General features: G+C 39.3%; 1 protein-coding gene across 5 annotated transcripts; it reads right to left on the minus strand.

The window, feature by feature from the left end:
* Positions 1-5,790: 5,790 nt before the first annotated feature.
* On the minus strand, positions 5,791-19,293 carry LOC111270476 (uncharacterized). Of its 5 annotated transcripts, none has more exons than XR_015314951.1 (20): positions 19,151-19,293; positions 18,604-18,880; positions 17,856-17,893; positions 17,375-17,479; positions 16,851-17,013; positions 16,556-16,600; positions 16,162-16,293; positions 15,850-15,930; positions 15,482-15,644; positions 15,141-15,274; positions 14,528-14,716; positions 14,045-14,157; positions 13,618-13,711; positions 13,172-13,312; positions 12,851-12,950; positions 12,541-12,647; positions 11,684-11,908; positions 11,373-11,427; positions 9,208-11,201; positions 5,791-7,294 (listed from the first exon to the last, which is right to left on the minus strand). XR_015314951.1 is itself a non-coding variant. In XM_086972499.1 (19 exons), the coding sequence occupies exons 1-18, from the start codon at positions 19,291-19,293 to the stop codon at positions 11,380-11,382; spliced, it is 2,289 nt and encodes a 762-aa protein (XP_086828625.1). In that variant the 3' UTR covers positions 5,791-11,201; positions 11,373-11,379. The 5 variants fall into 5 exon arrangements, 3 of the variants coding, with proteins under 3 accessions (XP_086828625.1, XP_086828624.1, XP_086828623.1); XR_015314950.1 differs by having other exon boundaries at positions 9,159-11,201; XM_086972499.1 differs by having other exon boundaries at positions 5,791-11,201; positions 17,384-17,479.
* Between the last annotated feature and the right edge of the window lie 861 nt (positions 19,294-20,154).

Raw genomic sequence — 20,154 nt, forward strand, 5'->3', positions numbered from 1 at the left:
GAATTTAGAATCGAAATATCTTTATAATTTTCATTAAACAATGTAAAGTAAGATACGTGATTTCGTAGGGGAATACGAAAACTCTTCGACTCGCGTTTCTATTGCAGTTGATCTTGACTACATTAGCTAAGGCGACAGAACTATTTGAAAAGGACAGTCTGCTTAATGATATTTCATAATACGTAGAAGGAGAATGCAGGTGATCATGTTATTAGTTTAGAAATTGAATTGGAGATCCTCTAAAAGAACCAGTTTCTAGTATTTAGCTGGCTTTTTGCAACTCAATCAGTTTACAGCTGTCGTATAAAAGTATAAGATACTCTCAAGGGATAACTGTCTGGAGAATCGCAAAGCTAAATTCACAAGTATAATTGGCAATTCATGCTACCATTAGTCAAGCAAACATGAAGTCAAGTTCAGTTGATTTTTATACTTTTAGGCTACACACAATGTCGCTTTATGCTTGAACTTACAACCATGGTTATTTCATTTTAAATTTCGCACCAGCAGACTGATATATAAAAAAAAGTAGCAGCCAAATTAATCCAAAAGAATTTCTTGCAGTTGGCTTGCACGCGAACAACGTGAGGTTATCGGTACGTGAAGTAGTGCTCTAGATACGTACAGGAAGAAATATGTGCTTAGTTGTGGCATATATAAATACGCAAACAAAGAACATTATTGTTGGACGTATAATTTAGATAAGTCAATGATATGTTTAAGATAGAGAAGAAGGTAAATTGTTGTATGAGATAAGTATATACCACGCGTCGAGTAAAGTAATAGGTTAACATGAGCTAATATATGAGATAAAGAAAGATGTATATAATCGTTCTTGGAAGCATGAATCTCTGAAGCTCCTTAGGAAATCTGTAGGCACAAATTATTTACATGTAAGCACTGTTAACAGTATATTTTTATTTGCCATTTCAAAAAAAAGGAACTAAGCTAAAAAGCATCGAAACAATGAGAATTAAAAGGAAGGTTTAATCTAGGAATCAAATGGACAGCGAGAGGAGGAGGAAAATGGGAAAACAGTAATATTATGGTATAATCCTTTATTGCTAATATTAGTATAAAATAGTGGGTTTCAATCCAATATAGATATACCTGCATTAAACCGAGAAATGCAAATAAAGCTGTAAGGAAACATTTGCTATAAGGTAAATCTTCATGTCGCTTGTATAACTATTATATTCACAAATTAGTATTGAAATACAGGTCCCAGAGTAAAGCCTAATTTTTACAGACCGTTGCATTCATGCACTATTTCTTACTCAGTATTCTAACGAGAACGAAAGAAAAAAATATTTCAGGGACTATTATGTCTTACTTACTTAGTGAAATACTTTGGGTATCTATTCGGTTTAGTGATTTCTTTCGTAGCGTCTCATTGTAATGATGGAATACAAACTGAAAGGTTTATTCCGTACATGATTACCACCTTTACATTACACTACTACACACCATCCGCTGAAAAGCGTTTAATTTATTTATAAAAGAATTTAATGATTTAATCTATGAATAGCTATAAAAAATAACATAAGTTAAAAGACTTTTTGTTGGTCTTTATGTATAGCTGAATTTTAAAGAATATTAACTGACTATAACGTTGTTAATTTCTAAAAAAAATTATGAGACGACTGATTCGTGCACATTTCTTGTCCATTCGACTATTATAACATCTCTATAAAATTCAAAGGTAAAATTGTTTAGTTAGATAAAGGAGGTGACGAAATTTCTTTTGGGGTGTTTCATGAAAAGCTAGGACTGATTCTTAACGGGTGATAGAAACGCTTTTGCTGAAAGCGATTATAAATCAAACGTGACTTTTTTTCATATTGAACGAAAACAGTCAAGCAATAATCAAGTTTCGACACATCCGTTACTCTTTAGGGTTCCAATGGTTTTCTTTTCATTTATACAAACAGCACTGGCCATTTGAGTTTGAAGAAAAATGCTATAAAAGGCACCGATTCAAGACAAAAGATGTGTCAGGTAGTTGTCCTCCGGCCAATCTGTAGGAATCGTGAGCGAAATCTACGCGGCAAAATTGGACCGACATCGAATTGTATGCATCAAATTCACGAATATGTTTTTCTTTTTCCTTTGTTCTTTCCTCCACAACTCACAGCATTGCGGACTAGACAAGGAAATGTGTATGCGTTCAATATGTTGATATCAAAGTCGCTCGTTAGCTGTACTGGGATATGTGAAGATACGTTTTTACTAAGAAGAACTGTATTGGGTGCGTAAGTTAGCGGAAACCCTAATCCTAAAAAAGAAAGCAACGCTGCTTTGCGGTAGTCCACCCGTGCGACACACACCCGTGTAAATAAGAGAGGTCAAGAAGTGTTGTTACGAGCAGTAAGAAAGAAACTGCATGGCCAAGTCTCGTTCTTAGAGTATCTCACATAGTAATTTACATGTGGGTATTTTATCTATAAAATTAAAAAAATGCTAGCAAATCATAGGCATGAAGTATTGCTGTTGTGTATTATAAAGAGGTGCCTGCACGAACTCGCTACCCATGGAAATAATCTGTGAACAAAACTGCACGTGTGAATGATGTGCGTGCAGTAGAGAATCGTGAACGGTTAGCATACGTATTGCATAGACTAAGAAGCCTATATCAAGGTATGAAGCAAATATGATGTTTTTCTAGAATAATTTCATCATTAAATTCTACCCTGCATAATGTTACATACTGCTAAAACTTAATTCGTGTTAATAGTACCACATTGATGGATAGCGCCGAACATTCCGCTAGTAAAGTACGGTCAATTGGTGTTGATGCCTAAAGGCGGTAGATATCCTAACTGAGCGAACGACTTTTCAAAGTTTTAATTTGATTACTAGCAAAGGCAGATAGTTTGCTGTTCCGTGGCTATTATGGGTTTCTCGTCGTTCAGTTTATAAGGAGCAGAACGGCAACACGTTTTGTCATTAAAAATGCCTGACAAAAAGATAGAGTGCATAACATGAATCTCATAAATTGTGTCTAGCCAGCGTTTAAATGTTGCAGAAATAAGTACTCAAGAAATTCGCTGAAAACTTTAACGATAACGGAGCAGCCACGAGGGCGGAACAAGTCAGTACCGAAACAAAAGGATAATTGTAACGCATCCTACGACATTATCAATAGTCCACCAATGTCCTGAGTAGACTAGGGAATGATATGACCGTTTGCATATCTGAACCAAAACGGGGAATGTGGGTCTGAATCGGAATCAATATACAGTACACAAAAGCCTACAGAGAAGAACAGTGACTTGGTAGATTGCTACCGTTTGCGGGTTTGTCCACAATGAAGCCTGACCGACCGGCAGGATCACTATACGCGGAAGAGTCATATTCCTATACAGTAAGTCAAGATCGAATCGAGTGATAGTAGGCAGACACAAGGATATCATAAGGCGGCCTAATGAAATAAGAGGGGCGACTAAAAGCACTGAACTGCTGGGTGACTTTGTTTCGACAAAAGGGTTCGCTGCTCATCGAGTGCATCATATAGGGAATCTTTCGTACGTTTCAAAGCGTTCGAAAATATCTACCATAATCTTTTTTCTATATAGTTCGCTCCACATGTGTGTTTCTTTCGCTTGTCTAAGACGAGCGCGATTCGGTAACCATTCGACGCACTCCTATTTTTTACTTCGCCAAAATATATAGTGGAAATATATGCACCTTCATTTGCTCTAAGAGATTGTTAACTCTTTATAAAGATCCTATTAGTTACTTTTAGATTTGACTGAAATTCTTAATAACATCTATGCCTTTCAATTTAACTTAGCGTTCTTTTACACCTGCAGAATTATTAAAACTTGATCATCACTATTTTTAGATAGTCATTATGTCTGGAGGAGAGTTTTGGGCTGCTCAATTCCCAAGTGAAGTTCGCTGTTCAGGACACAATGAGTGGAGACGAAATTAAATTAATATTATAATTTGTTTTCCAATCGTTTTAAAGATGCGGTTAGATTCTGCAATTTAAATGTTAAATGAAGAAAAGTTACTTTGTATTATTGTTTCCTATATACTCGCGATTTTATCGCGATACGATTATTGTTATGACTACTGCCATTGCAATAATTCTAATAAAGTATTCTAATAAAGTATTTGTTGTACCAATCAATACCTTAGATATCATAAATTCTTACTTGTTTATCGCCAATATTGCTAATCTAAGCTTTATCTCATAAACTTTTCGTATTCCCGACCTACACAGCATAATATGATTCGTATAATAACTTGCTAAAATGTTATAATGGTTTGATTTTGCATGCAATACATGCAACATATGTAGAACATGTCTTCTTCATATAGGGCACATTTTTCTCATTGCACTTAGGCGTCGACGTTTTCGATTCTAGCTTATTACTCCTGTTATCTACCTTGAGAAACGTGGAAGACTTCTCTTCCTTTTTTTAGGGTTACTTTTGTTAGGTCTTCGTTCCCCATTGCAAACTGGCCGATCTCTTAGCACTTTTTAAATCGAAAACATTTTAACATGATTGTTATGTAGGCGTATTGAATTTTGTTTAAAAGCTTTGTCGAAAACAGGTCGTACCTTTCGTTCCTTGTAATCCTTTATATATATATAACAGTTAAGCTTGTGAAATATCTATGATTGAAGGTGTCCTTGTTCTCCGGAGCCTATTTAGATTTTTTTTTCTCTTTTCGAAAAAGCATTTGATTTCCCAAATGTGTACTCTTTTAGTATTGAAAAGAGTCGGAATAAAAAAGAACTCTATAGCCATATATTTCTGAGTTAATTAAAGGAATCATGAAAAATAATTTTTCAGAAATGCTACAATCGAGGCGACTTGCTCATAAGCCAGCAAAAATTCACTATTTCTCCAATAATAGTATAATAAAATGCTTTTAAAAATTACCATTATGTATGTTACTTATAATTAGTCAGATGGTTATAGATTATTCTGCAGCTTTCGAACGTCCTATGATCAACAATAAGAAAACCTTTTCCCTGTGGTTACATTTATTCGCGTCTCCATGTCGACAGACAGTTTCTTTGTCCGACCGGGAACCTCTGTATTAAGTTCTTCATTATCTCCTTGGGGATCGATTAATAATATTGTTTTTATTTCGAAATTAAAGCGCAACCCACTTTATAAATAAGCATTTGCAGAATAAGCAGCTAAAGAGTCCCTTGTTGACTTCGAAAACATCGCGTTTCTTCTCTTTATACTTTTAGGGTTTCATTAAGCTCTCGAAATTGTTTTCATGTCACCTAACGTGCTTAACGTATTAGCCTGGACGACTGGCTTCCAACAACAAAAAACGTAATGTACTTACATTCATATTCAAGTCTAAAATACTACGTATTCTCAAGCTTAGTAAACACGTGATCTACTGCGTTATTAGGAGTTCGTTATATAACAAAAATAGCCTATGTCTGGAACTATAACTTGAAAAAAAAAAGTTTGACTTATGTTTAATGACCCAGAGAGAATTTTACTCGTTAATATGCATAGTAGAAATAAGTTTTTAAAAAAAATCAATTTTTAACAGATTATTTACCATAGGAAGAATACTATGCAGGGCATTATCACTAATACAATATAAAGACATTACGTTAAAACACTATAAAGAGAATTAGCATTTACAATGCTAATGCTCCTTATATTGAAAGAAGAATTGGCGAAAAAAGGACAACGTTACACTTCACCTAATGCAATCCAGTTCTGTTGCATTGTTCTAATGATCTCATGCCTTTATATACTAACAAGCTGATTTATGAAAGGCAATAAAAAAAAAAAACAAATTAAATGAAGGGAAACAACTTCGTTATTATTTATTTTACAACATGTATTTATCACTCCTACTATATACACCAGCTTCGGCCAATAGCACACACGTTGGCTGTCGGCGTGATTATAGATGTAACATGGTAGCTACGAGACATACTTGAGTGTTTTTTTTTATCACGTCAATGCCATGTTGATCGTAGCGCCTTGTTGGTTCATGGTAATAATAATAATAAAGTGAGCTCGGAATTCCCCCTATTTACGCGTTGGTTGTGGGCGTTCACATCGCTACTAATAAATACATTAGAGCGTAGTCATATTCAATGCAACGACTTTTAAATGAAGGAAGTTCAGTTATTTCTGACATGCTTTGAATGCCCCCATGAGGCAGTTTTGTTCGGCCAACTCGTCTTATTAACACTGTGTAAAATTGGGCAGATGGGTTCAAATTGATACAGTTTAATGAGTCTCCAATTTTTTCAGTTAAAGCCAACGGTACTCAAGTGGTTACGATCTCTGATTTTAATATTCCACTTGTCATTCGTTTGGACATTAAAAATTAACAAAAAGTAAATAAATAAATATCTGGCGACAATAAGTAACTAGATAATGAAATATTCTGATTTAGAGCAGGCTTTTCTCTATTTTTGCTGCCTGAATTGCTAATCCAAACTTAAATATTTTTGCATAGTAATATTATTAAGCCGCCCCTGATCAGACGAACTCTTTTTAACAGTTGTTAAGGTATTTTTTACAGCGGTCTTCTACTCGCTTTTTCTCTCAGATTATAATCATAAGTCTTGACTGAAAAGCTGTTCATAATAGATATATATATATATATATAATGATGTAAGACGATCAGGAACGCAGTCCTAATGCTAAGTAGCCGACACGTCCATTTTGCCATAAATCGTAGAGGGAACCAATATTAGCAAATTTCTTGCTGGTTTTCTAGCAGAGAAAATGCTATGAGAGAACGAGAGATTTTTGGGTAAAAAAAAGACTAATCTGAGCAGAATGGACAATTAGTAACAAGAAAAAACGCCTATCATATGCTGCATCAAAACATAAAAATAAACGGAGAGAGCTACGTGGATAGCACTTGACTAAACCTTGGGCCAACAATGTCCACACTTTGCATAATAATAAATAACTAAATATATCTCTCCTCTTTATCATTATTACTAGTCAATTTTTGAATGTTTTACACGACAGACACTCTCGTCCCCTGATGATTAAAGTGAAAGCTTTATGTTATTATACAAGTGACGAGTCCATCACGCGCACAAGACAAACCTTATATTAAATAGCTTGTTATGTAGTGAAGATTTGCGATTTTGCTAAAATATCGTGTAATTCTATAGTGGTTCTAATTGCGCCCGATTCACAGTTGAGAGTCACCAAGTACTGCGAAAATAGAACATACTGGACGCGTCTAGCAAGCACGATTCGGGAGCTCCCAACAGCACGCGGATGTTGTTTGTCGCCTTTGGCCAGCGATCGTACCTGCCGCGGTCTTCAGTTTCCTTAATGGTAGGGGCATATCCGCATAGTTTCAGAGTATTAGCATCATATCGAAACGCAACTGTTCTAATCATAATCGTATCATTTTTGCCCACATACCCTCGCTGCACGGTCTATCCACACAAATACGAACACGGGACTACCTCCAAGGTTACATGAATACCGTCATAGACGACGATTATTCTGCTAGCACCTGATCCTTTCTCACACACACACACACACACACACACACAGACACACACGGATTGTATGAATCAAATAGGAGGTCGTTATCAAGTTAACAAATGGAAGCTTCAAATAAACCTACTCAATCTGGTGTTTTTCGGTTTCGTTTAATCTATTACCACAGAAGCTAAGGGTAAACGATAAATGAATTCCAGTAAGAAAAAAACGATCTGTCGAGTGAGCAACACTGGTGTGCGTAAGTGTGTCCTTTTTGAAAAAAAAATGCTGCCCACATCGACATCCTTTAAAGTGAACCTAAATTCGAATGGGTGCCTTCAGTATGAACTTGGAAAACATGCACCGACTGAATCCAGTTGTAGCTATTATCGACTTCACCTCTGTGTGTGTGTGTATCCTTGTCTTAGATTCCTTTGTTTACGTCTATTTCATCGCTTTCCCCTAATTAACCGCAATAATAATAATGAGAGTCTGAAAGCAGCAAACTCAATTATATATTATTCATTGTTATAATAACGTCTCTGGTTCTGTAATGATCATCATACACTGGTCACTACATGGTTGTTTTTTTCGCAGTCGTTCGTTCTCTCACGCCTCATTACTATTCCCCATGCAATATCTATAATCATTATTAATGTTATTATTTCGTCTCTATCCCTATCGGTATATCAGTTTTGTTTAAACTGCCTTAATCGCACACTCGATAATCCGACATATTTAGAATGTTGACATCGTCGTGTTATCCATTCCACTTGCCGTTCTTTCTGACTGATTTCAATTTTTCCTGCCACTTATTTTCGAAACATTGTTACTTTCTTATGCCTTTTACGTACGTATATATATATATAAAGTTATTATTACAGAGACCATAGTATTTTACACAATGACTTTTAGTTGGTATCTATCGGTGGTTGTATCAGCATTGTTAAACTCCAGAGTTTGTGCATGTGAAACGCATCCATATATATATATATATGTATATATGTATATGTATATATATATATGGATATATATGTATGTATATATATATATATATATCCATATATATATAGTTCCACTTCACCTGCCTGCCGCATCTCGCACTACGTCTAGTCGTCTGCCATCATCCAGGTTAATTGTGTCTTATGTTTTTGTTATTACTTGTCGTCGTAATTATTGGTATTTTTGCAATAATTGTCATTATTATGATAATTGCTATTGTTACTGTTTTGCCGTTATTTTTATTGTATCAGTGTAGCTATATTAATATTGTTTTTATTACTTATGTACACTCGTAAAATTCCTTGCTCCCTCGTTTGATTCCTCTGTCGGGCAGTGCGTAATCCACAGTTATATGTTCGTTTGAGCTGGCCGGCCTGCCCATTTCTAATTAACGAGAACCTTGTCAGTTGATGATTATCAACAAATTGGCTATTGTTCTCGGGGATATTAGTACAGAACTCATTATTAAAACTGCAGAGTCATCTCGTACTCGACTTAATGGATCACTGCTGAAAACAGCAGAATATCGAAAGGGGTGTGGCAATTATAGTTATTGACTGTAGATAGATAGATAGATAGATAGACAGACACTCACCCGCCAACACAAACGTTTGTCAACAGACACCGTCACCCCCCACATTCACATCTATACACAGATACCATCACATGCAACATTCACGCACAGAGACAGAAACAACTCACGGTCCGCACGATTTCCACCTCCGCGATCGTTAGATCTGTTAAACCTTACCATGTAAGGTAAACAATCTGAAACGCAAAGCAATCGAGCCGTGTCACTCCCCGGGACAAGGAACAAGTTCTCCACAATCTCTTGGGGTACTTCACTGGCCTGTTCGATGGATCTTAGCTATCAGCGTTTGATAGTTGCTTCGAGTCTCCGTCATAAAGCGATAACGCCACACGCTTTGCCCTGACGCAGGAACCGCCAGTGGAACCACAGGCTAATTGCGTCTCCCCCACTCTCTCTCTCACTCGCTCTCTATATATATATATATTCTCATACTTCAATGCTGGATATGCGACTCTTGCGACTCTACGACTATAATTAAGGGGCAACGAACGCTCCTTCCGCCGCTTATTGTGTTGCACTTGTTTCCGGCGGGAATATTAGTGGAAATGATGACTGTTGGCAGGACAGTCAAAAACGCTGTGCGTAAGGAACAGTGGAAAACTAGAGAAGATAATGTAATGCTTTGCGTTTAACAAAACACGCTATTATTGTGAGACAAGTTCAATAGTCATCGTACACTGCCTTTAAACAGCACTACGGCGTTTTACCTATTATATATATATATATATATATATAATGAAAAACTATCTGCTGTGTTCCTCGGGGTCGAATGCTCAGCCTTAATCATAGCGATGGCCTTGATCGCCCCATTTGGGTTCGACCTACAGGGTCTCTATGCGAAGAAAGGGGCAGAAGAGGCGAAACCCAGAAATTATTCACTAAATCTCTTGTTATCGAGCACAAAAACTTCGTCTCGGACGACGTGTTTCATGTCTCCGCGTTATTGAGTTCGTCCTGTTTTAGTTCCTTTAAAGCAGGACAACATATTTATACTACGCTTAAACTTTTTCTTTGTTTCCTTTCCTAGACTGGCGTCATCATCAAAGCAGAACTATACGATGATACTTGTACGATCGTATACATCATTATCACTATTATGCTAATAATGTTTTTAGAACTATATTCGTTGGTATCAATCTGTTATCGTCATTAGTTTTTTTCACCTATTGACTATATGCCGGCGGTACCAAACAGCTGACACACACCCGTCTGGTGCCGCTGGATAGATAGAATAACTTCCGGAGATGCCAGCACATTACGTTAGAAATATTCCGAGAAGGATTTTGTATCCGTAAAGGGTTAGGGCGAGACGTTTGTTTTTATCAGGAGCTGTTGTTGTTGTTAGTGGAGAGAGAATAGCGCTGCCACGGAGCCAACCCCGCGCGCTTCTATGCTCCGTCTTGCAGTGAGCATTGACTGCAATAACTGTGACATCGACAACGGCAAAATGAGATATCAAAAACTGGTCGGGTTTTCGTTGGGTGCAATAGGCGTTGCATATCGGTGCGCTCGTGAGGAACGTTTTCGCACTATTAGTATTTATTCATTCATTCTTTCAGTTGTTGATAACCTTCACCAGCGTCGGAAGCGACGAATACGCGGAAATGTAGATTTTTTTTCCTACGTAGGAGTGAATGGCATACCCCGCGCAGGGACAATCCGATAAAGCTCCGATTGAAGTAAGAGCAGTGAAAACGAAGAGTCAGAGGAATCCCATCTCGCTATTTGTCAATGTTCACCGGATACTTATGCAGTTCCCTTCTGACACGTGCACAGCACTTGGTACTAACATGATCGAATGTCGAACTTCCTGCAAGTACCGCACGGGGCTAATTAGGCTGATCGATGAGCGTTGCGCTGTTTTTCTGCTGGTGCCAAGAGCTGTTACCAAGTGGCAATGGGTTAATGGCGAAACATGTGAACCCTAGTTGGTATGTTGTGTGTCCATTGCACAGTGTTGGCCTGTCTGTATGCTGCACAACTATAGTTACTGCATGTGCCTGTGGCCGGCAGCTATAGTGTAGTTGTATGAATCTTTCCATTTTTTCTCTATGATTACACTGAATTGAGCATTAGAGACACAACCCGCCGCCACATGGCGTGCTCTAGCCGAGTGGTTAGGTTTTACGGCCCGCGCCTCGGCGTGCATTAGCCTGCAACGAGCAAAAACAGTTACATGCATATTTTTTTATCATATGTTCCAACATTTTGAAAAATCATACAGCAAAACTTATCCAACAAGACGCATAGATATATATATATATATATAGCTATTGTTTAATATTCAAATGATTTGAAAGTTTGCATTCAGTGTACTCGCTTACGATGCGTTTAGCAGACTTGCTGTTGCTGTTGAGGCGGCTGGGGCGTTTGTTGGCCCTGTTAAATAATCGAAAAGCTCAATTAGTGGAAAATTTGAAAGGCCATATGAGAAGTCTTAAAACAGTAATCTTTTTCAACTCAAGTGAAACTTCGCTTCGGGAAGTTTCGCTTGTTGATAGAAGGGTGCTTACCCAAATGTCTCAGGCGTGTATTGGAATAGCGAAAAGCCTTTCTGTACATACTCCAACCGCTTGCCAACAAGTCAAAGCCATTAAAAGCTGAACGTTTATCTATACCACTGCTATTACTATACCGTCGTTTGATGATGATGCTGTTGCTGCTGTTTAGAAATTTGTTGCTGCTGCTGCTGCTGCTGCTGCTGCAGTAGTGGTTGTTGTTGCTGCTGCTGCTGGGGTTGTTGCTGTTTGTGCGTATGGCACTTGGCGGCTGTCATTTGACTAGAATCAGGCTCCTCTAGGACTCTTGGCAGTAACATCACTTTTACTTGCTGTCCTCCGTGGATCTGTGCCCCCATCTGCTGTTGAAAGGAGAGGCAGCAATGCATCTGTCAAGGTTGGCGTTTGTTAAGCGCTCAGTTACATCTACTTGAAGCCCATCCTAAGGTGACGTATTACGTCCTTGAGGTTAATAGTTAGGCTCTTGCCACTCTGTGTATATAGAAATTAACATGTATCACTTGATTTATGATGTACTTGATGTATTACTCATAAATTCGACCTCAATTTAAATAGTGGTACTTCATAAAAAATGCTACCCCATCGAAGCTATTTTGTGTGGATTTTAACCGATTCTAGTATTACAAAATGCCTCTGCGGTGCAAGTTTGGTATTCGGCTGTTCATTGTAGCTATCATTTGAAAATACTTTTCCTATTTAATTACCTCAGCGATTTCATTACTTTCATATGTTGCATATTCGCACTTAAGATGTTGATAGATAACGGATATGGCTATATTAACGCGATAAAAAGGCTATCACACATGAAAACCCCTAGTCGCATGATGAACGCCCGCCAAGATTGCTTCATGATGAGTCACTATCAACAATAGTTCTGTAGGCGAACAGGTGCAGAGGTATATAGAGCCACGTTCGTACATGAGACACTAACCGATTCTGAGACGATCAAAGAAAGGGCATTTCGACTACCTACCATCTGGTGAAGCTGTTGCTGCAATTGCTCCCCAGTAGGAACCCACATTTGTCCGCCCGGACCGTTTAGAGCGGCTAATGAAACACCTGCTGGAAGGGTCATGTAGCCTGCAAAAACCCAATTTCAAAATGGCCTTTATTATATTGAAGAATCCTACTAATATGTAGATTATTTTTACGTTGCTCAGTCAACACATTTTAGGAATTTGTATTAAATACAGGCTCGTAAAACGTTTGGATCTACTAATATACTCGAAAAGAAACCCATTGATAATTTAAATTGACTAATGGTGTGTCTGTGTGTGTAGCACCTTGGGCAATTTGATTTTGATAGATTTGCTGCTGCACAGATTGACCTGATATTCCTCCAATGCTTGATTGAACTCCTGTCTGAGCTCCGGAATTAGACATCTGTAACGGTAAAATAAATTTCGTACATCTATTACAGAGTCCTAAATATTTTAATAACGATTTCCTAAGTGTAATAAATTTCATATTTTAATTAACCAAATCGGATTATCTTATTTGCTTTCGGGATATCACTCTTTGTAATTCGGCTAGTCAGGTATAATTAGAATTGTGGTCAATTAAGTTTCTGGTCAAGTCAACATCGAAAAGTCAATTTCCCCTACCATTTGAGGCAGCTGAGGGGGTTGGGGCGGGGCGGCAACGACGGGACCTTTGCCCATAGTAGCGCCGCCACCGACATGAGAAGGGCGTCCAGCGCCTGCGCCGGCGTTCAACCCGCTCAGTTCTGTTTGGGATGTGTACCGCTGCGCACGAACATACAACAATGGCAGTACACGTAAGTATTCCAAATATATAACAACAGTAACAACTATAGATGTTCGATAGACTCGAAACAAATATCCATTCAGGTCCTCTCGATAAATCTGATATTCAACATTGGAGCAGTGCATCGGAAAGCGAAAGCTTTACATCGGTAGACTTTCCTTGCACACACGAACGAGAGATCTCAGAATTCTCGATTTGGAACAATATTATCCTAGCCATTATGCTGTGTTCATTGTGGAACCAGCTTTATAAAATTGATAACGATCTTCTACCAGCAACGCACCTGCCGAATGCCCTTAACAGAAGGTCTGCGTGCAAACCCGAACGTAGGATCCTCTTCTTCCGTGACGCTGTAACGGTTCGAGAGCCGTTCATTCCTGTTTAGAGAAAGAAGGGAATCGCCAGGAGGAAAATACATCACAAAAATGGTGACTAAGCAAGCAGATGACTTCGTGTAGGCATTCGACAAACTTCAGCACAATCCGTAATCGAAATACATCACGTATAGTCTCCATGCTCCAACATATTGACGATTATTGTTACCTAGTAATTTTTATAGTCTGATAAAATGAATCATTGAAAAAAATTGTATCATTTATCAGACTTTAGTTCAACTTGATTGCGAAGTTCTGCATTTTCTAAGAAAACTGATTGATATGAGTAATGTCACAGTTTTTGTTCGTTCTTCTTGATTTCCGTTTTCCTTGTACCTGTCGAGAGTGTCTTGCTGTCCCTTTTTAAGCTTGTCCAAGAGTTCCTCGTGATCAGACAGTTTGCCTCCGTCCGCTAGACGGCGCTGCAGAACCTGCGCCTGCTGGATAGCCTGTCAGGGAAACACAAGGGATCGGTGATCTAACTCAAACTCACCAAATGTTATGCTATGCACAATTTTTCGCCCAGAGATTGAGCCACCACTCATAAACACTAAACAAAGTTGCTTCGTCAAAGATTACAAAGTAACTTTTCGCGGAGTAACATTATCGTCGAAATTAAACAGGTGAAAGTAAATAGTGCTTTAAGTAAGGTTCATTTCCGTTAGATACACTCTCTAAGGACTTCGACCTATGCTACACTCATGTCACAAACGCATGTACCATTCCCATGAGCAGCTGTAAGTGATGAACATTGGCCAGATACACGCACGTACATACAGTTATAAACGCAGGATTGTCTTTCTTGTTGCGAAAACCTACCTGCTGTTGCGCTGATTGGATTATAGCCTGCTGTTCTCGCAAGGCTCGTTGTTGAAGCGCAATCTGATTTTGGATCTGCGCAACCGCTGCCTGTACGGCAGGAGGCGGCGAGGTAGCAGCCTGCAACGCTGTTTGATGGGAGCTCTGCGTAGTCAACAAAGCATGGCTACCGCCTGCTTGAAGGCCAGCCTAAGCAAATTGATCAATCATGCAAATTTATATCACCGCCCGCTAGGTGCCAAAAAGTGTTAGCACACTGCAATAATTTCTCATTTTACTCGTGTTACTTAGAAACTTCTGATATACGAAGGTCGGCCCATTATTTTTCTAAGGAACTTCCAAGGGTCCTGCACTAATTACAAACTTTCGAACGGGCACAAATACATTTTACTTCTTTTAAATTCCTACAGATCCTACAGACTTCAGACTTTCAGAATTGCGCATATTCAACATCGTGCAAGATTGTCCCACCAAAAACGTTTCTGTCTAAGGATGCCTAAAAAATGAGGCCAAGTACACGTAAATGTGGTACTGTCTAATGCTCATTGAAACAAACTCCGTTCTTTACAAAGCGATTGTGAGATAAATTGATATTCTATAGCTGTAGGCTCACCTGTAGGGATTGTTGTCCGTTAGGTGGCTGAGGTGAAGGAGTGGGTGAAGCTTGCGGTGAGGAGTGTCCGCCAGTTCCACTTCCGGGCAGCTGAACGGTCAGCTGGGAAGCCAACGGATGGTATTGCATATTCCCTGGAACAGCAAATGGTTGCTATGGTTGAACGTTCAATATATTCGAATTACTGGTGCCAGTAGGGATCGGTAGACCAATAAAAACCCGTCCATAGCTAAAGACAGACTGCGTCGACAACTAAAATGTCAAAACGAGCAAGCCTGATATCGCAATTCTGCTGCACAACAACGAGTCACGGCTTACAATTGAACAAACTAAATAAATACCAGGCAGAGTCGCGTATTGCGCTTGTTGTTGTAGAGAGGCCTGCATCTGTTGCAATTGGTGTGGTGATAGAGGAGACCCTTGGCGACGTAGATGGTCCCCAGGGTAAGCTTCACCGGGGATACGTCGGATCATTCGGTAATCTCGTGCAGCGATTGACACGACCTGGCGAAAGATTAATAGTAAAATTAAACGCATTCTCCCTTGTACCTGTTTTAATGGTTAGCAAGCATCGATCCAAACATTTTATGATACTTTCGACCTCAACACGTCGAAAGATCATAAAATGTCGAAAGATCAAGTTTAATAAATAAGGACTAGTGCCAAAACTGTATATATAATGCGCGTATACAATTGTATGGTTACTTACCTGTGTACCAGGTCCTACAGGTCGTCCGCTGTCGTAATACAACTGACGTGCGACGAAACCGTTTCGCTGTTGACCTGGCGCCTGTTAATACAGAAAGGTCTATTGAAAAAGATAGTTTGATGGCAGATAATATTATAAAATACTGCAAACAGTAATCACGATGGGAGGCCGGTTAACGAAAAAATATTCAAGCTAAAATAGACTTGTCAAATACTCCTCTTTCGAAATATACAATCAACACTAGCATGAGGGATTTAAAGTAACTAGGTTATTCTCTTTTAAATTATCTCACCTACGGCAGGGGTTACTTACAGCGCCTGTTTGTTGAATTGGTAGATTCATGTAAATCTGTTGCGGAGGCGGAGGTCCTCCGGTCTGGGGTGCGAGGTTCTGGGGTGTAGGTGGGATTGGAATGGTGCGAATGTAGTTCTTCGCTGTGTTGATCTGTTTGTTTAACACAAGAGCAAGCAAAATTAGTATATCTTAGCAGCTGTAGCCGTCCCACAAACTTTATTTAAGTGACATGAGATGGAATACTAACAGAAGAAGTGCTAGATTCATTGCATGTTATGCCAACTTTTTAATGTCGTAAAATTTAAGGAAGAAATAGGTTCACTTAGTGTTGGCATGAGACCCAGGTTGTGGAGTTTGCGGTCTAGGGTTGAATTCATTCCTTACAGTAACGTACTTAGCGATAAGTACTTACTGGCTGCTGTTGCTGCTGTTGTTGTTGGCCAGGCGTAGAACTTATCTATTGAAAAAGAATAAGCCGATGCATTAGGCACTGTAGTCTTTTGAGTTGAACAATGACAACTCAACGATTGTGTGGCCTCTCTTTGACTCTACGAAGCGTCTCATACAATGTTTAACAACAGCACCGGTTATAAAACTCAAAATATACAGATAGCCTCTGACTAGGCGCGGGTTGCAAAAATTGTCGGCCACGTAAAACGGTTCTCTGATCTATCGACAAACATCTTAAAAGTACCAAGACTTTATACCATTTGTATGGCTGCGGTTTGGGGAGCGGTACTAAGTTCACTTGGCACAGCTGAATCGTCAGTTGTAAGCCAACGCATTTTATCGTTGACGGTTGTTGAATCGGGACTTTGATTGTTTGGGCCTTTGCGGCCATCCCCACTGTCTCCAGGAGCTGAGCCACCACTGTTTAAATAAACAAAAACAAAAAAATATCATTATCGAATATCTAGTTTAGGTTTGGCTATGCGAACGGCGACTGTACATTGTCGTTATAGAAACCCATAGCAGTTTCGAGCTAAAATAGGGTCTACCTATACACAGTTTCACTCGTCTTATCACAGTTATTAGACGCTTTCTGATATGAAAAAGAAGAAGAAGACAAATATTAAAATATGGAACGTTTTAATAACTTATTATTTATGTGTATATGAGAGAGCGATAATCGTGATCGGAATTATGTTCTTCATGAAAGAACTATGCTAATGATCCTTTACACGAATATTCTTCTGTATTAAATTTATTGCAGAAAAGCAGACACACTCACTGCACGGACTTTTTATGTATCGGCGCTCTGCGTACTGCGTGATTTTTTCGAATCGAGTTGCCGGAACTTAGCGACCACGTATCGTCTTCATCTTCTTCAACATAACTGGAAATTGATGACAAAAATAAAGCATGGGGTCGTGGTCTGAGCATGCCCATACTTCTGCCTTTCTGACATTACTGAAAGCTCACGACTGCTTATTATCGGGGTTACGTTTGTAATATCTTCATGAGTCCAGCTTTGAATAAGCCACTGTAGCTCTCATGGGTTACTACGTTATTACCTACTGAAGGAAAATGACTGATAAGCAACGGCAACTATAGTATTTTAGTGAATACCAGACCCGAACTGTGTTTTGCGCACGGAACATACGCCCTTGGTGTTCCCGCCTCTGACGAATGGCTGAAGAATTGATATCAGGAAGAAAAATTCAATTGATCGTAAGTAGATCTCTTGTAAAATAGACTGAACCGGAACTTACCCATCGTCCATCTGTTGAGGCTGTTGCTGTAGTTGCACCTGTTATAAAACGAGAATAGGTTAATTATCCATCTTTTCCCACAATTTATGTGTCTTTCTTAAAATTAAATATTACTAACATATGGAATACGCATTTAAATATATACAGGGTGCTTCAAAGTCCAGTGTAAATTTGTTTCAAGTAAGAGCCTTGTACAGCAAACAGAACTGCCGCCTAGACAGGAGTCGAGTGTCCCAGAATTTCAGTTTGGAGTACTTAACGGTGCCAGAGAAAACTGGATTTGTATGATCATTCATGTGATGATCGGTCAGTTATTCGAATTTGTCTTCCCAAATAGTTATGTCGATGAAGAGAACTGTCGAATTCGAGGCCCAAGAGGTCCGATGATAATAACAAAAAGAACGCTCCAACAGACGAATGTGATAGCTTGGCACACTAATAACAACTTGCTTGTCTCCAGAAGTTTTTTTCTCACAAGCCTGTGGTACACTTTGAACGTTAATATAGTGCCTCAGACATGAAATCCTTGGCATAAACATTGAACTTAAGCCCGCCTAGTCTGGCCGTTTTCCTATTATCTCAAATCAAATTAGGGAAAGGCTGGTTACATACATTTGCCAAAACATGCGAAGCGATCAATTTTCCTGCTCGCTTTGTGGGAACCCAATGGCTTTGATTCATTATTTTGTCAATCAGGACACAGCCGTAGGGAACAAGCGAGAAACTGGCTAAAAGCCGATTTTCACACCTGCTGCTGCTGCTGCTGCTGTTGCTGCTGCTGCTGCTGCTGCTGCTGCTGTTGCTGTTGCTGTTGCTGTTGCTGCTGTTGCTGGTGCTGTTGATGAAGTTGTTGTTGTTGTTGTTGTTGCAGCTGTTGATGTAGCTGTTGCTGGAGTTGTTGATGGTGCTGTCGCAACATTTGCTGTTGCCGTTGCTGTAGTAACTGTTGCTGCTGATGGGCGTGCAGCTGTTGCTGATGCTGCTGTTGCAACTTGAGCTGTTGCTCGTACAATATGGCCGGATCGCTGGTGATTATGAAACGCAAACAAAAAAAAAAAAAAGCGAACAACTCGAATATATACTTTGTTTGTATTGCTTTGTGTGCCAAGGAAAAGCATTGCTATTTCTGAAGTAGAGTAGAGACGGACAGTGAGCTTAACTACAAACAGGACAGCGTATGTACATTGTATTCAAAGCCCAGCAGTAGAGTTCAGTGAATACTGCAATATACAGCTTACGGCAGATCACGACGTGTTTCTATGCTATTGTTTACCAATTAAATAGCTGTGTCTTACTTTTCAGACCCTGATGTCGTTGAGATGCTGCCAGGGTTTCCGGAATCAGTATTCGTATTGGCAGTTGCTGTGTTAGGCCCGTCGGAAGAAGAGGAACTCACCGAGTCCCGGTCCGAGTCCGCCATCTTGTTCGACGGGGTCATTTCATGCTGGGTTGTAACTACTAATAATCAGAAATAACGAGGTAATAAAAGCTCGTTTAAATTAAGACAGCAGGATGGAAATCGGGTGACGGTTCGAAAAGTAGATCGATAGTTTCATCAGTTCAGAACGACGAAGGCGTCTGGACACCACGCGAACATCGACTACCGTATAAAGATGCACTTATTTACCTTAACGTTCACGGCATTATAGTTAAATGTCACGAAAGGCTTTTTTTTTTCAATATGTTATTGCTACTTTTAATTTCTGCTTTATTTTCATAGAAGAATCATTCGAGAGGCATTAACGGAATCGACGTTGATCTGTTAATTGGTTCATACCTCCGTTTTTTAGTTGGCGCTGTTTGGACTTATCAGCGTCGACCACCTTCACTTGGACAAGTCGTTCGGCAGAAGGCTTTTGCGGCTGCTGCCCAGGTGCCGGCTGCGAAATCGAGCTAGCTGTACAACTTATTATAGTCATTTCCTGGTTTTCAGCCGAATGATCACTTTCGTTTCCTTCACGGCCTCGTCCCTGGCGAATCGTAGTCGGTGCTACTTCATCGTCGTCTGCCACGTCGCCAACCTAAAACAAAAATCATATCGGATAAAATTGGCAAGAAGAAAAACACGATATTGTTCAAACGTAACGAATAGGTTCTCCACGTACTGGCGACATAGCAATACATTTGAGTAGAAACATGTTGATGGGTGCTTACGGCAAGCAAACCGGAAGTACAAATACATAGTTTTATAATCCATAAAATTTTCGAGCGCATTGACCGTGTATTAAGACTTACCTGGACAGTTTCTAGGGTTTCTGGGCGTTGATCATCAACAGAAGTTACCTGGAATGAGACGCGC

This window comes from Varroa jacobsoni, unplaced genomic scaffold (assembly GCF_002532875.2).
Source record: "Varroa jacobsoni isolate VJ856 unplaced genomic scaffold, vjacob_1.0 scaffold_1474, whole genome shotgun sequence".
Taxonomy (NCBI): Eukaryota; Metazoa; Arthropoda; class Arachnida; order Mesostigmata; family Varroidae; genus Varroa; species Varroa jacobsoni.

What these genes read in the sequence shown, in the direction of transcription:
- LOC111270476 (XM_086972497.1), bottom strand. Translation starts at nt 19,293, where the DNA reads ATGACCCCGTCGAACAAGATGGCGGACTCGGACCGGGACTCGGTGAGT. An exon ending in CCTCAACAGATGGACGATGG is followed by an intron (nt 17,480 to 17,855) that starts GTAAGTTCCGGT and finishes ATCAATTTCCAG; the next exon opens with TTATGTTGAAGAAGATGAAG. An exon ending in ACGGACAACAATCCCTACAG is followed by an intron (nt 14,717 to 15,140) that starts GTGAGCCTACAG and finishes CAATTTGCTTAG; the next exon opens with GCTGGCCTTCAAGCAGGCGG.